The following is a 23,860-nucleotide window of genomic DNA, read 5'->3' on the forward strand; positions in this document are numbered from 1 at the left end:
TTCTACAGTTGAAACAGTTTTGGAACTTTGCCATTCACTTCCTTTAAAAGTACAACTTACAGAAGTCTTAGAATCAAGCACTCTAATTTCAATCCAGTGCATGTCTTTCTGGTCTGGCATATGCCACCTTCCATAGAACCACATTATCTACTTTATTTGTGGAATCTGTTTCAATTAATTTGACTGTTTTAAATTCTGTATACAATTTGGTACATTTTTTCCAAACCCTAATTTTTTTAATTAAAATTTATTTTATTTTTTAAAATTTCCTATAAGATTGATTATTTATTTATTTGTTTGTTTTTAGAGGGGGAAGGGAGGGAGGGGGAGAGAGAGAGAGAGCGAGAGAGAGAAACATCAATGTGCGGTTGCTGAGGGTCATGGCCTGCAACCTAGGCATGTACCCTGACTGGGAATCGAACCTGTGACACTTTGGTTCACAGCCCACACTCAATCCACTGAGCTATGCCAGCCAGGGCAAAATATATTTTAAATAAAAATTTTGAGTCCCTCTTTGAATGAAGAACTAGAAATTACATGTACACTTAAAGAGTACCAATTTCTCTCGCATAGGAATAGAGTTTACAAAAATATTTTTTTCACTAAATGAGAACTTCACTAGGTGTTTTCCAAATTGGTCTTCACATTAGGTACATAGCCCACCTGCAATAAATGAGAGTGCCTCAGTACACTTGAGCAATACCTCCTGTTATCAGATTTCCCAACTTTTGTTGGTCTGATCAGTTTCAAAGAGCTTCTTTTTGTTCTTTGAATGTGCATTTCCATTATTATCACTGAGCTAAAGTGTTACCATCTTTTAAAAATGGAGGATGAGTTAGTTCTTGGATGTCTGTTATACACCTTTCCGTATTTGTCTGTGTTTGAAATATATCTTAATTAAAATTAATAATTTACAAACAAAAAAGTGCTTTACAATGTGGGCCACTAAGAATTCATAGGAAACTAGCAAATTAAGAAACAAATTATTTTAGTCTTTGTTTGTTTTGCAATTGAGTTGTGGTAAACCCTTAGAAAATATTGTGTACTTCAGATTATCCTGCATTCTCAGAGAATAAAGAAACTTAGATTTGCAATAGGCTTTAAGAGTAAAAATAATTTACATAAGGATGTTTACCTGCCATAAAAGCTTTCAAATTGGAGTGTATCATCTCTTTTGTTTAAATGTCCTTTCTCTCAATAACACTCTGATATCCCTTGTAATGAGTTGGTTTGAGGAAACCCAATTCACCAAATGTCAGCCATAACATTAACCCCACCTAAGAGGGGTTCATTCATTTTCTGTTCAATTCAGTCAGTGTTTATTAAGTTCTTGCCATGTGCCTATTTCTGTGTATTATATTTATTTTTTCTATGCTTGTTATAGTTATTTAATTCAGTTATAAATGTTTAATTAAATGCTATTGATTGTAGAATTCAAATATACTCTTGCTGATATGCAACATTTTATGGGTAGTTTTAAGCTTCTGGACTTCATCCTAACTTTTGTTTGCCCACGTAAGGGCTTTTCAACAGTATTCATTTATTCAATAGATACTTAATGGCTGTCCTCTCTGTGCAGGGTGTTTTATCTGCTTTGAGATGCTAGCAAATGTAACTGTTTACTAATTTTCAGGCCTCAGTGTGGCATGAAAGACGTGATAAATCTAAAAGCAACCTACTTTTAAAAAGCAAATACATTTTCAAAGGCAAATACATGTGAAGACAAACACATTTTCACAGGCTATGTATTGATGTTTAGATGGGTCAGTGCTTAGGGAAAAGAATTGCTTTGCATAGTGAGTAGTAGAATTCTGAAATTATAAAATCATGGAATTCCTTTCCATTAGGTACATGATATAGGATGAAATGGAAATCAATTTTTTAAAAGGTTTAGATGAATCACTAATTGGTAAACACATATTGAATCACTGAAAAGCATTACAGCATTTGGGATTATATTTTAACCTTCGAGGCTGACGTTGCAGGGATGTGATTCCATACGTCCTTTGTCCTCCTTCAGAGGTTACATAGTAGGCCATCAGGATCATGGACATGACCCAGCACCAGAACATTAGGATCCTTTGTGAAGTATTATGCCACAGTAAAAGATAATTAATGATGCTTTCAAAGTTTAAATATTCTAATTATACTATGGAGGGCACTTTTGTTTTTCTGTTTCTCATTTTCAGAGAGATATACTGCTTACCACAAAGTAGCATAATTTTTGGAATACACATTGGCCTGGTATGTAGAAAGTGTTTCCTTACGATTTCAAGGTAATACCCATTAAAACTTGTCCAGCTGGAGTGGTGTATTTTTTGTGGTTACATACTATAGGTAAAAGAGTACTTTTTCAATTTCAAACACATGCGGTGACAGACCTTTTCTCTCCAAGAATAACTCAGCTGTCAAAATCAATGTGAGAATGAAATTTGCCACATGGTGTAGTTCCAATAGAATGTTATTATTTAAGCCCTATTTGATTTCATTTTTCTGACCGTTTACATGGCATAGTATAATTTGAAGATCTTTCATCAATGTTTGTTGTAGGGGAAGGGCACAAAGTTATTCAAAGCCCACACATATTTAAAGCACCATTTTCATTATTGCATTTAATTGATTTTGCTTTTCAAAGAGAGCCAAAAAGAAACAAACAATAAACAAACACAACCCAAACATTTTTTTTTGTAAAGGAAATTGGCTGCTGGCTCATTGACACCAGTCCAGTTCTCTCCTTCTGGTGACAGAAAAGAGAAAATTCTCTTTTCATTGCTTATGGGGATAAATTCTTCCAGTCCTATGTCAGAGGATGTGATAAGGCAAGAATCAGGCTGAATATTTAGCACTCACCCAGCTCTTTTTCTTTGGATGCTATTCTCACAATAAATCCAACTCTAATTTTTTCCATATTCACTCTGTGTTTCTCTTTTAAACTTGGGGACACCCATCGAGTTTCTTAGATTTGACTCAAAAATGTGGAAGATTATTGAACTGTTCTAATAGCCAGATGTTTTTAGTGCAGTGGTGCAGTGCCCTAGACTCTGAATTCCTTGAGGAGAAGAACTGTATTCTTGAGAACACGTGAATATAATAGGTGCCCAGTAAACAGTTACTGCAGAGTGAATTGATAGTACATGACTAGTTAACTGGCAGTGAAATGTCGTGACTTGCATTCCCAACTTAAATTTGTACACAATAACCCGTACAACAGTCTACGTCTTTAATTTATTAGTACATTATGCATGTGTGTAAGTGATATTGATGTTCTGCTCATTTGACTTAGTTTTAGATTCCTGGGAAAGACCCTTTGGAAATTGATCTGAGTTTCTCTTGAAAAACATGAAAACAAAAGGAGAAATGATGTTTTTTTAAAAGTACATGCATCTATCTTGAAGAAAGCAGAATTTTATTACTATTTTTTTAAATCTATGCAAAAATGTACCTAGAGTTAAATTAAATGAGGAGAATTTACTAATATCTTTTAACAGACTTGCTCTATCACAGAGTAATTTATCAAAGTAAATTTCTGGATGTTGTTAAATGCAATTTAAAATATATTTTCCTTTACAAATATTATGGCTTTTTTAGAAAGGTCATGTAACAAATACTCATAATATAGGTGGGATATTAAGATTTTGATCATGTATAACAGCCACTTAAGAGAAGTAATGATATTCTTAAATAAATTTGAATCTTCCATAAATATAATAGAAGATGAATTGCTATAATTGATGTAGACTCAAAATAAGCACAGAAAGAAAACTTGTATATTTTTAAATGTTGGTGATTTTGAATGAGCTTTTTCTGAGAATCATATTAAATGAATCAGCAGCTGATCCAATGGTAACTTAAATGTATTGCATCTGTGTTTACTTATCCATACAAAAAGCAAATTTCCTGCCAGGTCACTAGATGACTCTTCCTAAGTGGTATTTGGTGTGAATTTTCCTACCTATTTAGATGGTACTATCACAAGATAAAACGCAGTTAAATAGAATCATCCCTTTGCTGAAATGGAATCATCAGCAACTTTTTTGAAGTTAATGGGATCATGTTAGCTTAGTTTTATTGCGGTCTTTGATAAGGGAAAGGACACTTACTTCATGTGTAATGAAATACTGATAAGTGCTGTCATTTCATTTTTTCCTATGATTACATAAAGCATAAGTTAGGCTTTTAAACTGATATAATATTTATTTTACTGCATTCCACATGATAAGTTATACGTTTTTATATCTTTTTCCCCTGGCTAATATAGATAAATATGGTCACTACTAAACAAAAGATATTCAAACCAAGATGTGCAATAATGATTTTATCCAAATGTTTATAAATTAATGTATGTTAGTACTCACTTTACTGGTATATTAAATTTAGAAATCTATGTAATTGGGAATATTTTTAATTGTGCTTTGAGTTTCTGGAAAATGTGACTATGTGGAGACATACATATGAGGAAGTGCTAAAGATTACAATTTAAAACTAAACGGCAAAATTAGTCACAATTCAGTTTAAATGAACAATTTTTTTCCTATTTTAATTGTATGAAAGCCTATAAATTGAAGGCTGGTATGGGAAGATTTTTTTCCCTTTGTCTATAAATATTGCTTCTGTTTAATCTGGTTCGTTCAAATGCCAAATGTGGTTTGTTTTTTTCTTTCCTTTTCTTTTTTTTCCAAGAGAGTGAGAGAAACATCAATGTGTGGTTGCCTCTCATGGGGCCCCCACTGGGGACCTGGCCCACAACCCAGGCATGTGTTGTGACTAGGAATCAAACTGGCAACCCTTTGGTTCGCAGCCTGTGCTCAATTCACTGAGCTACACCAGCCAGACAAAAATGTTTCTGGGTTTGTTTGTGGGTTTTTTTTGCCATTTTTAGATATTTGAGATGATAGACAGATGATAGATAGATAGATAGACAGATAGATAGATAAATGGATGGATGGATCAGTGTGCATGCTTTCAGTGTTTTGTTGTTAGACAAAGTATTTCAAATGAAGGAGAGTAGTTATCAGCTATAAAATCTTTTTACAATAAAAAGTAGGGGGAATCCAGAACAAGGAGGACGGATGGTTCCTGCTTACCCAGTTCCTCTTGATTTGTAGGAGAAAGGGCTAAGAGAAACACATGGAAATGGTCCAACAAGGAAATGGAAAGTCTGATGCATTAAGAACTATAACTGCCAATCTTGTACCTTTCTGTACTTTCCCCTTGGCTTCACCCATTCTATGAAAAGACTCCCACATGTTGTCCACCCCCCAGGCTTCTTCTATGACCGAGTTCCTGGGTTTTATCCTGCAAACACAAAGTGGGCTGACACCCATTTGGTGCAGAAAATAGGAAATGAATTGCTTTGGACCATACGGGAAAAGCAATTTAAATACAGAGACCTATGTTCCAGACAAGGATTTCTTAGCCTTGGTCATTTTATTGCTCATTCCTTTATTTATGTTTTTCCCTTATTTTTCTTCCTTTTGACTTCCTTCAGATGAAGAGGAAAAGGCAGCAAGAGCATCTCCTGAGCCAGAACTGCATCTCAGGCCTTACCAAATGGAAGTTGCCCGACCAGCCTTGGAGGGAAAGAATGTCATAATATGCCTCCCTACAGGGAGTGGGAAAACCAGAGTGGCTGTTTACATTGCCAAGGATCATTTGGACAAGAAGAAAAAAGCATCCAAACCAGGAAAAGTTATAGTCCTTGTCAATAAGGTACTCAAACGGCACATAGTTGTCTGTTTTCCTTTTATTATTTTGAAGCATTTATATAGTGACAATTGTAACAATAGATCACACAGATTTGATTTGTGAAAAATATCAAAGGAATTTATTTCATCTTAAATATTTGCTTTTCAAGCTTTATGTAGTATCTTAGTTATTAGCCTATACAATTGATTTTTCCCTATAAAACCGAATTAAATCAAATAACTGTACCTTATTTATAAAGAGTACATTTACCCACATATTTTTTTAAGGTTAACTGGTGCTAATTTAAGTTCTCATTGCATATGAACAAAAATGACCTCAACATATCACTAGAGTCTAGGATTAATATTGTCTTCTAGAGTCTCTTTAACCATTGGCTCTTAGTCAAAGGTGACAAGTGCTCTTTAACCAAAATATATATAATTTGTTTTAAGAGGAAGAAAACATTAAATTAATATTTGGCTGATTTATATCAGGTTAAATAGATAGTTTTCAGAGACTTGGTATTTGTAAGATATACATATCATTAAATGCAACTGAGGTGTTCTTTCATAATTCCTATTTTGGGGCATTTGAAAGCTATCTTCATAAACAGGTATAAGTCTCCTTCATTTTAAACAAAGTCTAGTTATTTGAGCTTTTTCAGATAGATGAGAGTTTATTGATTTACACATTTATAAAGTTTGAATATGTTAATCTTTAACATTTTAGGGAGTAAAATTGAGTATACTGTTCCATGAGCAGAAAGTCTTTTTTTCCCCATTACTTATGGTAACTAGATTCTCAGTTATTCCTTTACAGAAAATGTAGCAATATATGATGCAATGTTCCTGTATCTTTTGGGTTTCTATTATGATAGAAGTTCTTAGTTGCAACCTGCTTTTCTTTTAATCCTCATCTGAGGATATGTTTATTGATTTTTTTAAAGAGAGAGGAAGGGAGAGTGAGAGCGAGAGAGAGAAACATCGATGTGAGAGGGAAACATCAGTCTTGCACGCGCCCTGAGCAGGGATCAACCCAGCAACCCAGGTATGTGCCCTGACTGGGGAGCGAACCTGCAATGTTTTGGTTACAGGATGATGCTTCATCTGGCAGAGCCACCCAGACAGGGCACAACCTGTTTTTCAGGACTAAAGAAGCATACTCAGAATTCATGATCTGAATGATTTCCATCATGTAATTACAAATGCATATACATATATATACATACATATATATATATATATATATATACACACACACATATATATACACACACACATATATATGTGCTAAGCCTAAAGACCTCTCCTTTATACTTAGATGTACATTATTAGGACAGTTTTATTTCTTTTGTGGTAATGGTGATACATTAAAATTTTCATGTAGCATTTCATATATTCCTTTTATTAAGGATATCTTTTGGCCTACAATAAATTTAGGTGTTTGACCCTGGACAAATTACAAACTTTTCTCACATTAGTTTTCTCATCTGTAAAAGGAATAAAATAATACTACCATGTATAGTTGTTCAGAAGTTTAAGCAAGATAATCTAGCTATGGTCTAGGAATAACTCAGTGAATATTAGTTCTTTCTTTCACTCCTCTGCCTCACCTTCATAATTAATGAAATGAAATTTTGTACTCATTAACCAAGGAGCAAGGTAATAAGCATCAGGTCCAGAAAATAAAACAAAAGTTAACTGGATTCAAAACCACTTAAGCTGATGTGCTTAATACCATTTGAACTCTAGCCGTTCGCTTAACAGAAGTCTCATCTACATTCTCAAACCCCTCTTCTGCTTATCTGGCTCTCCATTATACCACTTCCTCCAAAGCTTGGAGCCTCAAAACCTAGGAGTTATTTTTGATTCATCTGCTTCCTTCACTTCCCTTATGAGGTCACAGTGTCATAGACTATTAGAGTTGAAGGATGCCTTCAAGATCCAGCTTTTGTCCATTGCCAGCTGGTTCTCTCATGTCTGCTGAGTAGCTTCTGATATCGAGGATGCCTCCCTTCTAACTAGACAGCTCGGTCTATTCTTTGAATGGCTGTCACTGTTAGAAAACTTTACATGTATTCATCAAAATCTGTTTCTCTGGAAGCCACTCTCATTGGTTAGAGTTCTTTTCCCTGTGATGATAAAGAGTAAGTCAAGTTGTAAATCTCTTGTCTCATTACAGCACTCCACATAGAGAAGCAAGCATTCTAGCAGCAAGCATTATGCAGCATCTAAATTATTTTTCTTTTTGATTCCTGGGATACATAGTCCCCCAGTTCCTTTCACTGTTCTTCATATCATATGATTTCCAGACTGTCCATCATCCTGAGTGCTCATACTTTTCCAGATAGTTATCTCAGACCCTCTTAAAACACAGAGTCCAGTGTTGAATAAAGTACTATAGATAGAGTCCTACAGTATAGAGGCGAGGAGAGATTAGATGTGACACTTAGCCCGTGGCTGGGTTTGCCTTGTCACCCCCAGACTCATCTGCTTCTTGCTGTAACCTAAAAAGCCTAAGTTCATTTGAAAAACCTGTTAAATTAGACCTCTTAAGTTCTGTTTGTGCAGTTAATTTTTGAGCCTAAATACAACTACTTAGGTTTATTTCTTTACATCATTATGTAGATTGGTGATTTCAGGTCCTGTGTTTTTTGTATGCATGTAATGCACCTTCCTTTTTGTAAAAATAAGAGGACTTGTCCTCTCAGGGCTGAGTTCTTGTCAGAAATCTCCCACCCCAATGGGTCTAGGTGATTCTTATGAATTCAAATGTGCAGCCATGTTTACATGTTAAGTTATCCTCATTAATTATTCATATAAATTGCATTGTTGTGTAGATATTTAAGGATCTGAATTTAATGCTTGATCTGCTTCTCTACTATTTTTCTCTAAGAATTACTAGAAATTCCTCCACGGATTCTTCTATCTATGTCATATTTTTTTACTTTGTTATCCCATTTCTTTGAATTTAAAAGTCATTTTAGCTTTAATTATTTTTGACTGAGTTGGAAATCTCTGGCCCAGGAAATAACCTAGCCTGCATTCTGTGTTTGGCTCAAGAACACGTGACTATAACCCTTGATCTAGAAAGGAAAAATGCTGTTCCCTAATACCACTTACTTTCATCTCCCTTTCTCCATACTTTCCAAAGTTATTGCCTTCAAATGCAGGGAGAGATGAAAACACCACCTGTGTTTCCAGACTTTCTATTTCCTATCTAGGGCTTCAACATCATGAGAGATAAATCTCAGGTTCCTTCAGATGCTATGATGCAGCCCCATATGATTCAGCAGAAGTGGGTAGCAGTTGGGTTTGATTAGTCTTGGCAGGCACTCTGTCACATCTCAGGAAAAGGCTCCAAAAGGACCACGCACCTCCCAATTAGCCATGTCAGACTTGCATCTGGCTTCCTCTGTGTCCTTCAGTAGGATGTCAATGCCACCCAGTGTGAATATCAGGATTTTCAACACCTGCTACCTCCTGTGACAGCTTCTTTTTGTTCTGGAGATGAGAAGATTCTGCTTCTTTGACTCGCCCTTTATGGACAGAACCTCAGGTCCCCATGTCACTTCACGGTATAAAGATTCTTAAATCACTCAGTAGCATTGGGGTATTTAAAGACAAATGAAATGCACAGCCTGTCCCTGAGAAATCTGTAGTGTGAGATATAAAAAATATGTATTAATAATGTAATAATATTGTATTGTACTTTACATTTTCTCTTTAAAACCACATAGCCATTGTTTGGAGTAACCATAATTATCCCCTTTTTAGCCATCAGAACACTGAGGCTCTGAGGCTTTAATCAGCCTGTCAGGGATCATCCAGCCGATATTCAGCAGAACTGGGACTTGAACCCTTTTCTTCTGAAGTCAACTGGTCTCTCTCCACCACACTGCTGAAATAAAAGGATGGGTGAAATATCTGGGAAGCTTTCTGAGTGCCAGCAATATGTCAGCCTCCATTTTATTTAATTTTTCACAATGACCTCACCACAGGTTCACATGAATCTCACTTTATCAATGTGGAAACTGAGATGAGAAAGTAACTTGCCCAAGGTCACACAATAAGCAAGTAGCTGCTGTAGTTATTTTCAGAGCTGCCTTTCCTCTGGCTCACACTCTCCTGCTAAATTTAATTCCCATTCTCTTCCTCAGAATACTTCATTCTTAGATTATCGCCTCTGCCTTGTATAAGTGGAATGAGAAAAATACAGTTGACCCTTGAACAACATGAGGTTGAAGTGCATGGGTCCACTTATACACAGATTTTCTTTTCAATAGATGCAGTAAATGTGTTCTCTTTCTTATGATTTCCTTACTAACATTTTATTTTCTTTAGCTTACTTTATTGTATGAGTACAGTCACTCCTCAGACAAAGGACCAGGTATGGGGTTGACTCTGGAGATTGTGGCCTTAAAAAGTGAGACCATCTTTTATCTGCATGCTCACAAAGATGAGCCCTTGCTGGCCGGGCCCGGGATGCCTTCTTTATCCTGGCTCTGGCCCTCCCATTATCCATGGGTCACCTGGTTCCACCTCCGCATTCATAGTTTTACAGGACAGGGTCCTCAGAGGACTTGCATCTTGGCCTATTAGTGAATGAGAAGATACTGTAAATCACCAATTGGGTCAAGTCACCCTAAGGCCAATATACTCTCACTAGACAATGCCAGTTGTCTCTGAAACTTTTCACCTCTTTTGCTAAATTTACTTGTTTCGTTTTTTCTCAGCCACCACAGCTATTCCAGTAGTCCGTTCCTCACCTCACATCCACTCTGCCAGGCAATGCCTTGCCGTCTCACTCTTTGCTCCCAGCTCCCTCCAATCCTTTAGGCCTGTTGCCTCTGGCCTGATCCCAAAGCAAACAAACAGAAACAAACAACAAATAAATCAGCCCTAAATGTAACAGAACTCACAAGGGCCTGTGAACTGTTATACTAAGTTTAAAATCCTCTGCTTGGTGCTCACAGCCCTTTTGAGCCTGGCCCTTTTCTACCAATTCAAAATTTATTTTTTAATTTCAATTTATTTCTTCACTGACCCATGGTTTACAAGATTAGCATGTCTTCTAAAGCCTTCTTTTGAGCAGTCAGTTGCCTCTTCCTCTTTGCTGTCACTTGAATGTGTTTACATGGGAGAACTATTAAATGGGATAATATTAATTTGTTTCAGTTTTAGTCTTGGTCTGTGTGCTCAGCGAGAGCATTGTCAACCACGTCTTAAACATCATTGTGTTCCAGACACAATGTCCACACCTGGTAGGCATTCAGTAAGTGCGCACCGACAGATGAATGAATGGAATGATGAACAGGATGTGAAGCCTACTTAAGTGATGGTGTAAAACCTTTGCTAATGCTTGACACATAGTAGGCCTTTGATCAATACTCCTTTTGCTTTGACACACTCTTTATTTTCTCTATTTTTTTACTTTTGGCATTTTTAAAGGTACCATTAGTTGAGCAGCTCTTCTGCAGAGAGTTTCAACCATATTTGAAGAAATGGTATTCCGTTACAGGATTAAGTGGTGATACCCAATTGAAAATATCATTTCCGGAAGTTGTCAAAACCCATGATGTTATTATCAGTACAGCTCAAATTCTCGAAAATTCCCTTTTAAACTCAGAAGAAGGAGAAGATGATGGTGTCCAGTTGTCAGGTTGGTTGAAGTGTATATTTTTGACAACAGAAGATTTCATATTAATATTAATACTAATAGAAGCCATATTAGTTAAATAATTTTAAATATGCTGATTTAAAAAATTAACTTAGGTTTATATTATCTTTTATTGTTTAAGTTTTCATTAAAACTCTTTTACTTCCTTAGGGAAACAAATTAAAAATTCAAAAAGTTTTTAATTAGATCACTGTTCTGCATAGGAATATTATCATTACATCAAACAATCACTGGACTTTCCATTTACTTCTTAGTTCTCCATACTGACAAGTTTCTTTTATATGCTAAGTATCCTGTTAGGTCTGCCTTCTTTTCCATAGAACAAATATATGATCTCTCCTATTTTTTAAGGAATTGGAAGAGAAGGTAAGAGAGAGGAATGGAAATAAGTGAAAATAATTATAATAATTCAATGTAATGCTAAAACATGTCAAAATTTCCCTCTTTAAATAATGCAGTTTTTATTTGATATAATAAATGTAAAATTTACCCACATACCATTAAACATTATATTAAGGAAAAAAGTGTAATCTTGAGAATTTTGGATAATAATCTTATCTGAATTCCATCCCATAATACTCTTTAGGTCTATACACTTTCTAAAACTCATCTAATAAGATAGGCATAGTATCTAACAGGGAGAGTTTCATGATTAATACACATAAAGTTTTGAATGTACAGGTGATAAGGATAGTCTTAAAAAGTGAAAAATGGCAGTGTTAGTATTCTGCCCAAGAAAAGACATACCTATGGCAGTTCAGTTTACTAGCTTAAAGGTTCTTGTTGTTGTTTTTTTTAATGTACCTTTTAAAAATGTTTTTTAAAAGTACATTTTTTAAAAATGAACCATGTGAATTTTCTTTTAAGACTTTTCCCTCCTCATCATTGATGAATGCCATCACACCAAAAAAGAAGCAGTCTATAATAACATCATGAGGCGTTATTTGAAACAGAAGTTGAAAAACAAGAAACTTGAGAAAGAAAACAAACCAGTGATGCCCCTGCCTCAGATATTGGGACTAACAGCATCGCCAGGCATTGGTGGGGCCACCAAGCAAGCCAAAGCTGAAGAGCACATCTTAAAAGTAAGTCATGAACTTTATGTATAAAAAAGGAAACCAAAGCTTTAAAAAAAATGCCAGTACTTCATGAGTTTTTTAAGTGAGGTTAGATGCAAGTCCCATTGCATGCATGTCAGAAAGTATTGTAGGGTCATCAGCTAAGTGAAACATGTTTACTTTAAAATAAGTATAGTCAATTTTCTACAACACAGTAATATGCCTTAATAACAACTATGAGAAAACACATCACAAAAATTATAGGAAGCTGATATAATTAATGAAATGTGGGGGCAAATTAAATACCTTCTTTTAAATATCTACTCCTATTACAAAAATGATCTATTTGATATTGAAATGTGCATAAAACTATGAACATTTCTAATTTTCATACTTAGTGAATTTCAAAATTACATATTTTTTACTCTTTTTGTTCTGTGTGATTCTCAGATTCTGGGTAATTTAAATTAAATGGGAAAATGGGATATGCGAATCTGTAATTAAAAATGTATTACCCATCAGCTGGCTCCAAATGATAACAACACAAAAGTACTGTTGTTGATGCAAGTGTTAAATGAATTCAGACTAAGCCAAGAAGTGTGTTGGCATCAAAGCAATTACATTTGTCTTTTAAGTCCCTGATTTTAAATTTAATTCAGTAAAAATAATATAAGGTAGACAGAGGTATAATTATTGGCTCTAGATATAATTTATTACTTGGATTAAGGACAAATTCTAATCTAGACCTAGGCACATGGGCTTCAGCTGCCCCTAGCCTCATGCCATCTTCTTTATCTGTAGAGGAGAGTGGTAATATGACCTGTAGATGTTAAAATGACCTTTGAAACACCTTTGTAATATGGTTTTCTCATAATCATTCTCTGCTGATCTCTGAAGTTGCTACACCCTTCCCATATCAATTTTTCCAGCTGGAAAATTGAATATAAGTAAGGAATATAAATACACTTTTCTGGAATTATTCACCAACTTGATTGAGAAGCTCCTTTTTACTCTATCAGGACAGATTGGTTTTTGGTTATTGGTTAATCAGATCCACAGTAAAGCAGTACTATAACGCTATGTTTAGCTAGTAATACTACTTATTTCTTATATGCAAAAAACTACACTAAATCAATGAAAAAGAAAAAATAATTATTTAAATATCGAAAAATGTCTCTTCCAGATATGTGCCAATCTTGATGCATCTACTATTCAAACTGTGAAAGAAAACATCGGTCAACTTAAAGACCAAATAAAGGAGCCATGCAAAAAGTTCGTAATTGCAGATGACACCAGAGAAGTATGTGCTTAAAATGTTGTATTTATTTGATTGCTAGTACCATACTCTGTTGAAAGATGAAAAGATTATTTTATATGGACCATCTGAATAATATTATTTTAAATTTTTAGCAAAAAGTTACAATTTTGTACTTTTTTACTAATGTTAGGCCATGAAACACTGCTGTGAATTCTCTTTTCCACCCTTCTTTTAGTTTTCCAGTTTATATGAAGAGTAGCTCAGTAATTGACTGCAGATGAGCCATGAGGGGCTGAGGGTAGGGAAGGTTCAGGTTATATAGTTAAACTACAGGGATTATACTGTAGTTTGCTTTATTCTTTTTATTATGATTATTATTTTATTTTATTTTTACTTTCTTGGTGAATTCCAGGATTGGTCTTCTGGCATTCTGAAGTATCAGTTTTGTTGCTACCAGATTACAGTTGGCAAAGATAATGGGAATCCTCCCTAATTTGCATATTTCTTAGGAAAACATTGGCCTGGTGAAGAAGTGAAATACCTATTTTAATGTTACTTTCTAGATGACTGTTTTAACCAATAATAAAGAGCGACTGATACCCAGTTTGAAACTCATGACAGTACATATATCAACATTTTCTTTTGTGAAATTTACAAAGCAGGATAAGTTTTAGCTCTGTGTGCTTGATAGTGAGTGTAACCATTGAAAATCTACCTCATAGTGATGTTAGGGTTCAATGGTATGAAATGCACATAATGAATAATCTTGTGTTTAAAATGTAGTGGGCACTAAACTAATGTGAGTGACCATCAGTTCTGAGTTAGTTTTACTTTAAATTCAGGCACTTCTCTCCCCCAGCTGAACTGGCATATTTGGTATACTTTATTTTCCTTCACTTTTTGTTACTTAGTTTTACTTGATACATTTAAATGTGTGTTTTTGTTATAATCATTAATAAAACACAACATTCCTAGGGTATTTTATTTTATTTTTGCAGGGATGTAGACTGGGATGAAATCGCTAGATGTGACTTAGGATATATATTTTTAAAAATCTGGCATCTTACTCTTTAATTTAAATTTTAGGATACTTTTTATTGAAGTAAAACACACAGAAAAGTGCACATTTGAAGTGAATAAGACAGATTGCTGAATTTTCATAAACAGAACACACACGTGTAACCAAAACCCAGGCCCAGACACACAGCACTGCGACACCTAGAAACTCCACACTCCCCTCCTGTCCCACACCCCAAGGACAGCGGCTGCCCTGACTTCCAACACCAAAGATGGGGCTTCACTGATCTTGAACTTTCTTTGAATGAAATCTTACAGTATGCACTTTTTTCTGTCTAGCTTTTTTCAAAATTCTCTTAACTTTGAATTTTGGTATTATGCTAAAACCAGTTCTTCAAAGAAGAATATTTCTCAAATTAGATTGTAAGCTTTCTAAATAACAGTGGCATTACTTTAAAATGTTTTTTAAAATTAGTATTAGCATCCACAGTTATCATTTGTTAATTTTTCTTTTATAAAATCTTTAAATTGAAAATTCCAGAAGTGGTGTACTGTGTTGGTATGGATGTATCTTGAGAGTAGAGACTTTTAAAAGAAAAAAAAATGATAAAAAATAAATGTACAAACAGGTGATCAGAGATTAACTTATTACTTTGCTTAGACAAAGATTCTGAATCCAATTTATTTTACATAGAAATTATTTTCACAAAGATAATGTTATTCCTTTAACAATATAAACATATAAGAATAAGTGTATAACTTATTTTTAGGATCCATTTAAAGACAAACTATTGGAAATAATGACAAAGATTCAAACTTTTTGCCAAATGAGTCCAATGGCAGATTTTGGAACTCAACCCTATGAACAATGGGCCATTCAAATGGATAAAAAAGGTAATTGGAGTTTTTACCTAACACTTAGTTTATCCCGTGTTTATGCCAAGATTTTGGTGACTATCTCATATGCTCCCAAGCAAACTGAAAGCAAATGGAACTTCTTTGTTCTAAGTAGGACAAGGATAAACATGTTCTAATTCCTTATCTAAGGAAAGAGACACCAATTCATTCATTTTCTCATTATCTCCAGAGTCTTCACTTATTGTACATTTAAAGTATTAAGATTAATATTAACAGCCCTGCGTCCAATTGCAAATTCAAGTATTATGTTTGTCATGCCATTCCTCTGACTCAGCATGGGTCAGAGGCGTGTTCTCGTTGCTGCAGAACTCAAGCAGCAAGTCTAGGAGTTAAAGCATTTGCCCCCTTTTAGAGTTTATGGCACGTTTTTAGTCTTGCTTACTCACCTCAGAAACAAAATGGAACCCATTCTAGAGTCAGTATTATAAACATATTCCTGTCCCCAGCACAGTATTAACAGTATATGTTTGGATCGTTCTTTCACGCTACATAATATATTATTTCATAGCTGCAAAAGAAGGAAATCGCAAAGACCGCCTTTGTGCAGAACATCTGAGGAAGTACAATGAAGCCCTGCAAATCAATGACACAATCCGAATGATTGATGCATATAATCACCTTGAAACTTTCTATAATGAAGAAATAGAAAAGAAGTTTGCTGTCCTAGATGATAGCAATGACAGTGATGAAGATGAGAATGATAAAAAGAAACCTTTGAAACTGGATGGGACGGATGAATTTCTCATGAATTTATTTATGGGTGAGGATCACTGTGACATTGATTGCACGGTCTCACGCATTTACCTCTTTGGTGTGAACTGCTGCTTTGTAAGAGCTCTCCGAAAGGCCCCCTTAAAATAACATTTCATTTTAAAAGAAGAAATCCTGCTCATATCTAACTGATATGACCACAGTAGCCATGCATTGTATGATCACAGTCAATCATTTGGTCATCTGGATTTTAGTCAAGATGACTGAAATGTATTAAACAGCCTGATGATTAGATATAGATAAAAGATTAATTATAGTTGAACCACATCTCAGGGCATCATTACATAAAATCTTCCACTGTAATTATTCCTATATTTTACTAATTTAAACTAATTATTTTTAAAGATAACAAGCATATGTTGAAAAAAATGGCTGAAAACCCAGAATATGAAAATGAAAAGCTGACCAAATTGAGAAATACCATCCTGGAGCAATATACAAGGACTGTGGAAGCAAGAGGCATAATTTTCACAAAAACACGGCAGAGTGCTTACGCCCTTTCCCAGTGGATTAATGAAAATGAAAAATTTGCAGAAGTAGGAGTCACAGCCCACCACCTGATTGGAGCTGGACACAGCAGTGAGTTCAAGCCCATGACACAGGTATGAACATCTTTTTGGATTGCTGTTCTTAACGCTGTTACTACTCTTTACAAGTTAGGTGTCATCTATTTTTCATCAGTTCTCTCACCACACCACAAAATAACTTTAAGGAATGAAGCACTTGTTCTTTAAGTAAAATGTGAGTTTAATAGCAGTCTAGTCTGTGGTATTTAAAAGGCTAAGTATTGGCCTAGGAGTCATTTTTTTTTTCACATACTTGAAGAAACTTTCTAAAGTGAGTTTCCTTTGTAAAAATCATTGACATTTAAACTTATAACAACATACAAAAGTGGTTACAATATAATTATCAAGAGGAAAATTCCATCTCCTCAACAATATGTGCATTATAATTAGAACTGTGTAAAACAGTTTTGCATTGGATGAGACTTGGACATTTTAAGATATTTGATGTGTTTGAGATTTGGGATCACGAGAGATTTTCTTTTCCTCTTTAAGGTTTTTGTTTGGTTTTGTTTCCATTTCATTATACTACATATCATGTGCACAGTAAAAAACACTTGAGAGAGAAAAAGACACCTGTAGACATTACAAGCATGTGGCTTGTTAGAGTAAAATGTTCTCCCGAAGTTACATCGATCCTTAGTCTTGCTAGACAACAGGATACTTCAGTTCTGACAGAGTCACCACGATTCAGTCCAGTGGGGCAAATTAAATTTGTTTTATGTTTGCCGAAAATAAATAGTTCTTGAAATTGTCCACTATAACACTCCATATACGTACTCTCTATGTGCAAATTTATACCAGAGAAAGCACTGTTTTTCATGGGTAAGAAGTTTGCCTCCTCCTTTGTGATGAGAGCTAATTTACTTCATTTCTTTTTTTTGCCCTATGTTCTAGGAACCTCACAGGAAAAACTGTAGTCTCATAGCCTCTCTGTTAATCCTTACAATTGATATGTCTGTATTCTTTCACTTTTGTCCTGCTTATAAGTTTCTGTTATTAGTTTTAGTGTTATGACGTTCATTATGTTTGATCTCAGTTCCTGTTTGAAAAAAGGTGAGGTACAGATGGAAAACATGTTCTCAGGCTACTTTGGCTAGTCATTCATTTCAGACTTGGGGACTGCATGCCAGTGCAGGACACACCCCTTCCTTACTGCCCACATCCTCACCTCGTAAATTGCATTGGTCTTACTGGGAGAGGAGTTGCCTAACTCTTGATGTGTTAAAAACTCTTACTATCAAAGGCACTCCTTTGAATTAAGGCACAGACATCTTCTGCTAAAATCCAAGGACATGTAAGTTTTATCAGTAGTCATCAGTAGTCATGAGTGCAAGAGGGAGAAACTGTCAGAAGAGACTGGAGAGGGAGTTTTCTGCCACAGCTAGCAGTCAGACAAAGGCACGTGCTGCCTCTGAGAAGAAAGCAAAGGGAGGGGAGAGCATACTGTCCATCCTGCACGTTCACTTTTGTTTAAGGTATGGGGCAGAAGAGATTGTGAATGTGCATCAAAGGCGGACAGGACCGACAGCTTTGATGGGAGCGGTTATGAAGCTAAAACTATGGTCTTCTTCTCATAGAAGAAGGGCTGGGTTTATGCTTACCCACTCCTCTGATGCAAGGGTCAGGGAGCGTATTTAATTTCTTTACTTATATTAACTTTCAGAATTTAGATTTTATTCATTTAAATATAATTGTTTTAATTATGCTTTTCATAACCTATTCTTTCATTTTTATGTGTGTCGCCCCTTTGAACAGATAATATATTTACTACCTCTTTCAAAATCAGTAAGGCACAGGGCCACCACTGTCCTCCACTCTTCTAGCTCCCCTGTTGCATACAATGTTTTCAGTTTCTCATGTGTCCTTCCAGGAATATTCTTGCTTGAATGACTCATTTTTTTTTAAGATTTTATTTGTTTACTTTGAGAGAGAGAAAAGAAAGGAGAAAGAGAGAGAGAAACATCAGTGTGCAACAGATACATTGATTGGTTGCCTCTTGCATGCCCTCAACCAGGAGCCTGGCCTGCAACCCAGGCATGTGCCCTGGCTGGGAGTTGAACCCATGACCTTTCAGTCCACAGACTGGCACTCAATCCATGAGCCACACCAGGCAGGGTGCTTGAATGATTCTTAAAGTGACCAAATGTGTAGTCTGTATTTCTGGGTGACTCAAAACTCAGCAATTTTGTAAGAGTGTCACTGCATGTTATTCTTTGAATATTAAAGATTCTGAAGTTATTGTAGTGAAAAGCAAAGCCCACTTAAGTTTCTCATCTCTTCCATTCTTCCTCCCAAGTTGCCCATCAGTTTATTTCCTTGGTGTAAATGATGGTCTCCCCATCTCCAGACTGGAAGATGGAAATGTTCTTCTTATTGTGTGATAATCCCAGATTGGAAATCAAATGTGTCTCAGCATCATGTCTTTGTTCAATGACAAAAACAGATGGCATCAAATCCGTGTATGATCTAATCCTTTGATTTAGACTGACCACTTGCAATGCTTTATTTATTCTCCTAATTAGATGATTTTAATGTGTTTAGCATCACAAAATTTAATTTATTAAAATATTTCTACAGAATGAACAAAAAGAAGTCATTAGGAAATTTCGCACAGGAAAAATAAATCTGCTTATTGCTACCACAGTGGCAGAAGAAGGTTTGGATATTAAAGAATGCAACATGATTATTCGTTACGGTCTCGTCACTAATGAAATAGCCATGGTCCAGGTACATTCAAATACCTCTAATATATTAATTTTTTAAATCTTGTATTCTTATTTTAATTGTTTTATTTTAGTAAAACAGCATACATAGTTTTAAAAATATAGCTGTTTTCATATGAAAAATCATTTTACAATGTATACAAATACTAAATCATTACATTGCATACCTAAAAAGTAATATATATCAATTATAGCCCAATGAAACAAAAAAGAGAAATCTTGAAGAGCTGTGCACTACTGCCTTTTATATTATTGTTTAATTCATATTTCAACCAGATGCTTGTTGTATTTTTAAACAACAACTCTTCTTTGGTTGTTATTTCTGTGTCCTAGGACTTTTTAAGAACATAACACTGGCCCCATCTGTAAGAGTCAAAATAGGCCTCCTCATTCCCAGGATGTCAGTCAGCCCCCAGCTGGACCGGGAATCTAAAGCACAGCGTCCCACAAATGTCTGATGAAGTAACACACCAAGCCCCAGGGAGCCCTGCTGTTTCTGTGCTTTCCTCCCTTATTCTTTCAACTTCTCTATGTTTGAAATCTTTCATAATAAGATTTCCATTCTATACATATTCCCCCTATATGCAGAAAAAGATAAAAAATAGTAAAATGTTCCAGTTTTTATTCAATTTTGCTTTATATTTTACCCATCCTACATTAACAATAAAATTGTTTCCTTTTGTTGAGTAAGCATAGGAATTATGCTTAACATTCTTCCCATAAAATTAACAAAGCAGCTTTTTTATATGCTAAATTGCATTCTTGAATGGAAGGCAAGTCATAACCAAGATAACCAGACAGCCACCAAATGAGGAAGTCATTTCATTTCAGGAGTTGATTTGTTAGCTGTTCATTACTCAGGATGCATTTTTCATGAGGATAATATTATAGTTGATAGGTTCCTGGGCCAGGCCATGCAATTTTCTGTTACTCAAATGTAACTAAGTATCACTTCATAAAGAGAATTATAGAAGTTTATCATCGTGCTGAGCATGTTTTCATGAGAAAACGTGCTCAAAAGCCAACACAGGATGCCAGGAACAGGGCTGCATGCTCAGCAGCTCTAGTATCAAGGTCAGAGACACCCCCCTCCCCACTCACCCCTCCCAGACAACACGGAGGAGTGCTGCTCCCCTGGTCTAGGTCACTCATGACTACTACAGGGTGTGAGAGAAGGCCCTGCAGAATGGAAAGGCTGGATGGGTTGGTATTGTATTATTGAGGCTTTTGAGAACTGTGGGGGACCTAACCATCATCATGCAAGAGCATTGTTTCTGTATTAAAGTGCATTTTGAGGTTCAAATAGCAAGTTTATAAAGAATGGAGAATGACTAACTTTATTGAGAATAAAGAGAGCACTTGAAGTCTGGGACACTGAGCATTTCAGGACAAAAATGGGGGAGTTCATAGCAAGAGAGAAGCCCTTCCTTTCCTTACTTATGTAACTTCTTTCTCTTCTCAGGCCCGTGGTCGAGCCAGAGCAGATGAGAGCACCTATATCCTGGTTGCCCACATTGGCTCAGGAGTTGTAGAACGCGAGACAGTTAATGACTTCCGAGAGAAAATGATGTATAAAGCTATAGACTGTGTTCAGAATATGAAACCAGAGGAGTTTGCTCATAAGGTATTGTTTGGGGCCCTTTCTGACTTTAGTTTTCGCTTTAAAATGGCTGCATGTGATTGCCAGACAGAAACTGTACTGAAGTGTATGTTTCAGTATGATGAGCTTTGCTTAGTCCAGATTCACATACAAAGAACTGAGATCCATATTGGGCTGAAATTGCCAGAGAGCCATTCCAGTGAAACCAGCCACAAACTTTGATAATATAAATTTAAGCTGCCCTTGATCCAGAAACACTAGTGTAACTTGCCCATTCATCACAACCTGACGATTTTGGTTTGGTCCAATCTTGTACAGGCACATTTTTTTTTTTATTTCAGAAATATTTGTGAAATGCCTCGTATGCATCAGGGAGCATTCTAGAAACAGAGAACAAAAAGACAAACAACAAAGATAGGCCCCCTGCATCATGAAGTTTATATTCTAGTGTGTACACAGTGAGATTTGAAGAGGAAAAAAACTAAACAGAAATGAAGCAAGAAACATATCATATAGAGATAAATGCTAGAGAATTAGAGTTCAATAATGTGGGAAAAGTCACTAGACAGGTACTTTAGACTGAACAGTTGGGAAAGACCTCTTAGAGGAAGTGACACTAAGCTAGATCTGAATAAAAACAAGATAACATCTCATATTATCTAGCTGCATCTCAATTCACTAACAGAGTTATCTGAGTGGTTAGAGAAATGCAGTGAAGGAAGAAAGTATTTCTCCAATATTTCAGGAAATCCCCCATACCACTGAATTAAAGACTGTGAGAACTATAATAGCAAACAATCCATTTAGAAGAAAATTCACACCCTTGCATATGGGTGTGAATGTTAGTTTCTTAACATTGGAATCGGCTCTACCCTAAATAGAGTTTCACGAAAGGGATGCTTTCAAATTGGTGTGCATTGCTGTAACCAACTCCAAGGTTTCCTGGCCAGGTTTCTACACAAACTTATATTTTCAAACCCTTTTCAATATAAGGGAAACTAAACACGTTGTAGTGTCAAATCAAACATTTGTGGTCGAATAATCCCGCTGGAAGGTTATTGCCTTACATTTAATGTCCTAGATGAATGAAATCAAGTTACTCTTTTCAAAAAATTGATGTTTCAAGACTAGTTGTACTGGGGAAACTCTAGAACACCCTCTGGAGTTTGAGTCAATAATCTCTAGAACAAGATACAGTCCTTTCAGGGGCTCCAGAATGGACTACCTTTTAGGTCTCTTTTGACTAAAGGATCTGCCCTCCTAGAACTGCTTTAGGCGGACGAACTCAGAGCAAGGATGGCAGTGACGTGAGGCACATGCCAACCTCTACTCTGCCCAAAGCCCCCAGCAGGTGTTGCCAGGAGGTCACAGCACTCCTTTCTTCCGATTAAAGAGTCCTCATTTTCTCAGTGACGGGTAACTGTAAATAATTGGTGAGAGTTGACACCTAGGTGAGGTCTGTTTTCCACGTCTTATACAGGGTTTATACATAACTGAAAGCTTCTAAAAAATGGAGATCTTAAACTTTTCCCTTGGCATTGACCTAACAACTTTTGCTACATTATTACATTTTATTTGGGCTTTGATGATAGCTCTACCTGCCATATATTTATTATAATTTCTTTTCATTTTTCCCCTCTAATTAGTTTATATGCTTTACTATTTTAAAGCTAGTCTTTTAGTTTCTGGTGCCCTGGTTATATATCCAAATATAGACCTTGGTTTTATTTTTATTTTTTCCATCACACTCATAGGTGCGACTTAATTGCCTACGTGTGTGTGATTCTTGGCCTAATCATCTTTTAACCAGCTCACTAAACAATAAATATCTTGTAAGAACAACCTAATTAAACTTTTAGGGAACAGAATACTTCAATTTATTATATTATTATTATAACTTTCATGGCAAATTAGTCTGTGTACTTGTTGATTAAACTGTTCTATAGCCCATAAGTTTGCTTGCAAGGCTTCTTTTCGCTTTCTGTGCTAAACATGACTGCCCTGAATCAATGCCTAAAACAGAGAGGTGAGAGCCAAGGAGATAGGCCCTTCAGCTCTGTAAATCATCAACACTGATGATTTACTTTTATTAAAAATGTCCCCTAGGTCTTAAAGAAAACAATAGTTTCCGCCACAATTTGATATAAATTGGTTGTTTAGAAAAGGTTCAGTTTGGAGGTTCTTAAAACAGGTTTTTCTACTCTGAAGTTGTATAGGTAAGAGGACTGACCAGTTCCTACTTCAAATTTTGTGTCTTTCATAAACTAGGTTGTTCCTATGATGAAATAAGTCTTGCCTCTAGTCACAGAACCTAGAATACACGGCATAAAGGCCTAGTCTCTCACACAAAAAATGCGAGCAGTCTAGAGTCATGTGATAGCTCCATGATGTCACGAGGACCCTGGGCCTCTTCCCTGCCCTCTCCTCCTCTCCCCTCCCCTTCTCCCTCCTTCTCTCCTTCCCTTTTTCTCCCTCCCTCTCTCTCTCTCACTTACTCTCTCCTCCACTCTTCTCTGCCCTTTTAGCATTTGGCTTCCATTCCCAAGGTCAAAGATAGTGTTTAGAGTTTTAGCTGTCACATGCTC

At 35.8% G+C, this 23,860-nt stretch overlaps 1 protein-coding gene across 3 annotated transcripts in view; it reads left to right on the forward strand.

The window, feature by feature from the left end:
* Window positions 1-23,860, forward strand: part of IFIH1 (interferon induced with helicase C domain 1) — a 50,022-nt gene that overhangs the window by 24,053 nt on the left and 2,109 nt on the right. For all 3 annotated transcript variants that reach the window (XM_045830782.1, XM_045830789.1, XM_045830772.1), the window contains 9 exons: window positions 5,489-5,709; window positions 11,136-11,346; window positions 12,232-12,449; window positions 13,606-13,722; window positions 15,468-15,591; window positions 16,124-16,375; window positions 16,732-16,988; window positions 19,530-19,679; window positions 21,138-21,299. In XM_045830782.1, coding sequence (XP_045686738.1) covers window positions 5,489-5,709; window positions 11,136-11,346; window positions 12,232-12,449; window positions 13,606-13,722; window positions 15,468-15,591; window positions 16,124-16,375; window positions 16,732-16,988; window positions 19,530-19,679; window positions 21,138-21,299 — 1,712 coding nt within the window. The remainder of the gene's footprint in view (window positions 1-5,488; window positions 5,710-11,135; window positions 11,347-12,231; window positions 12,450-13,605; window positions 13,723-15,467; window positions 15,592-16,123; window positions 16,376-16,731; window positions 16,989-19,529; window positions 19,680-21,137; window positions 21,300-23,860) is intronic.

The sequence above is a fragment of the Phyllostomus hastatus genome, unplaced genomic scaffold (genome assembly GCF_019186645.2).
Source record: "Phyllostomus hastatus isolate PE091 unplaced genomic scaffold, TTU_PhHast_1.1 phas_contig_1, whole genome shotgun sequence".
In the NCBI taxonomy this organism is placed as follows: Eukaryota; Metazoa; Chordata; class Mammalia; order Chiroptera; family Phyllostomidae; genus Phyllostomus; species Phyllostomus hastatus.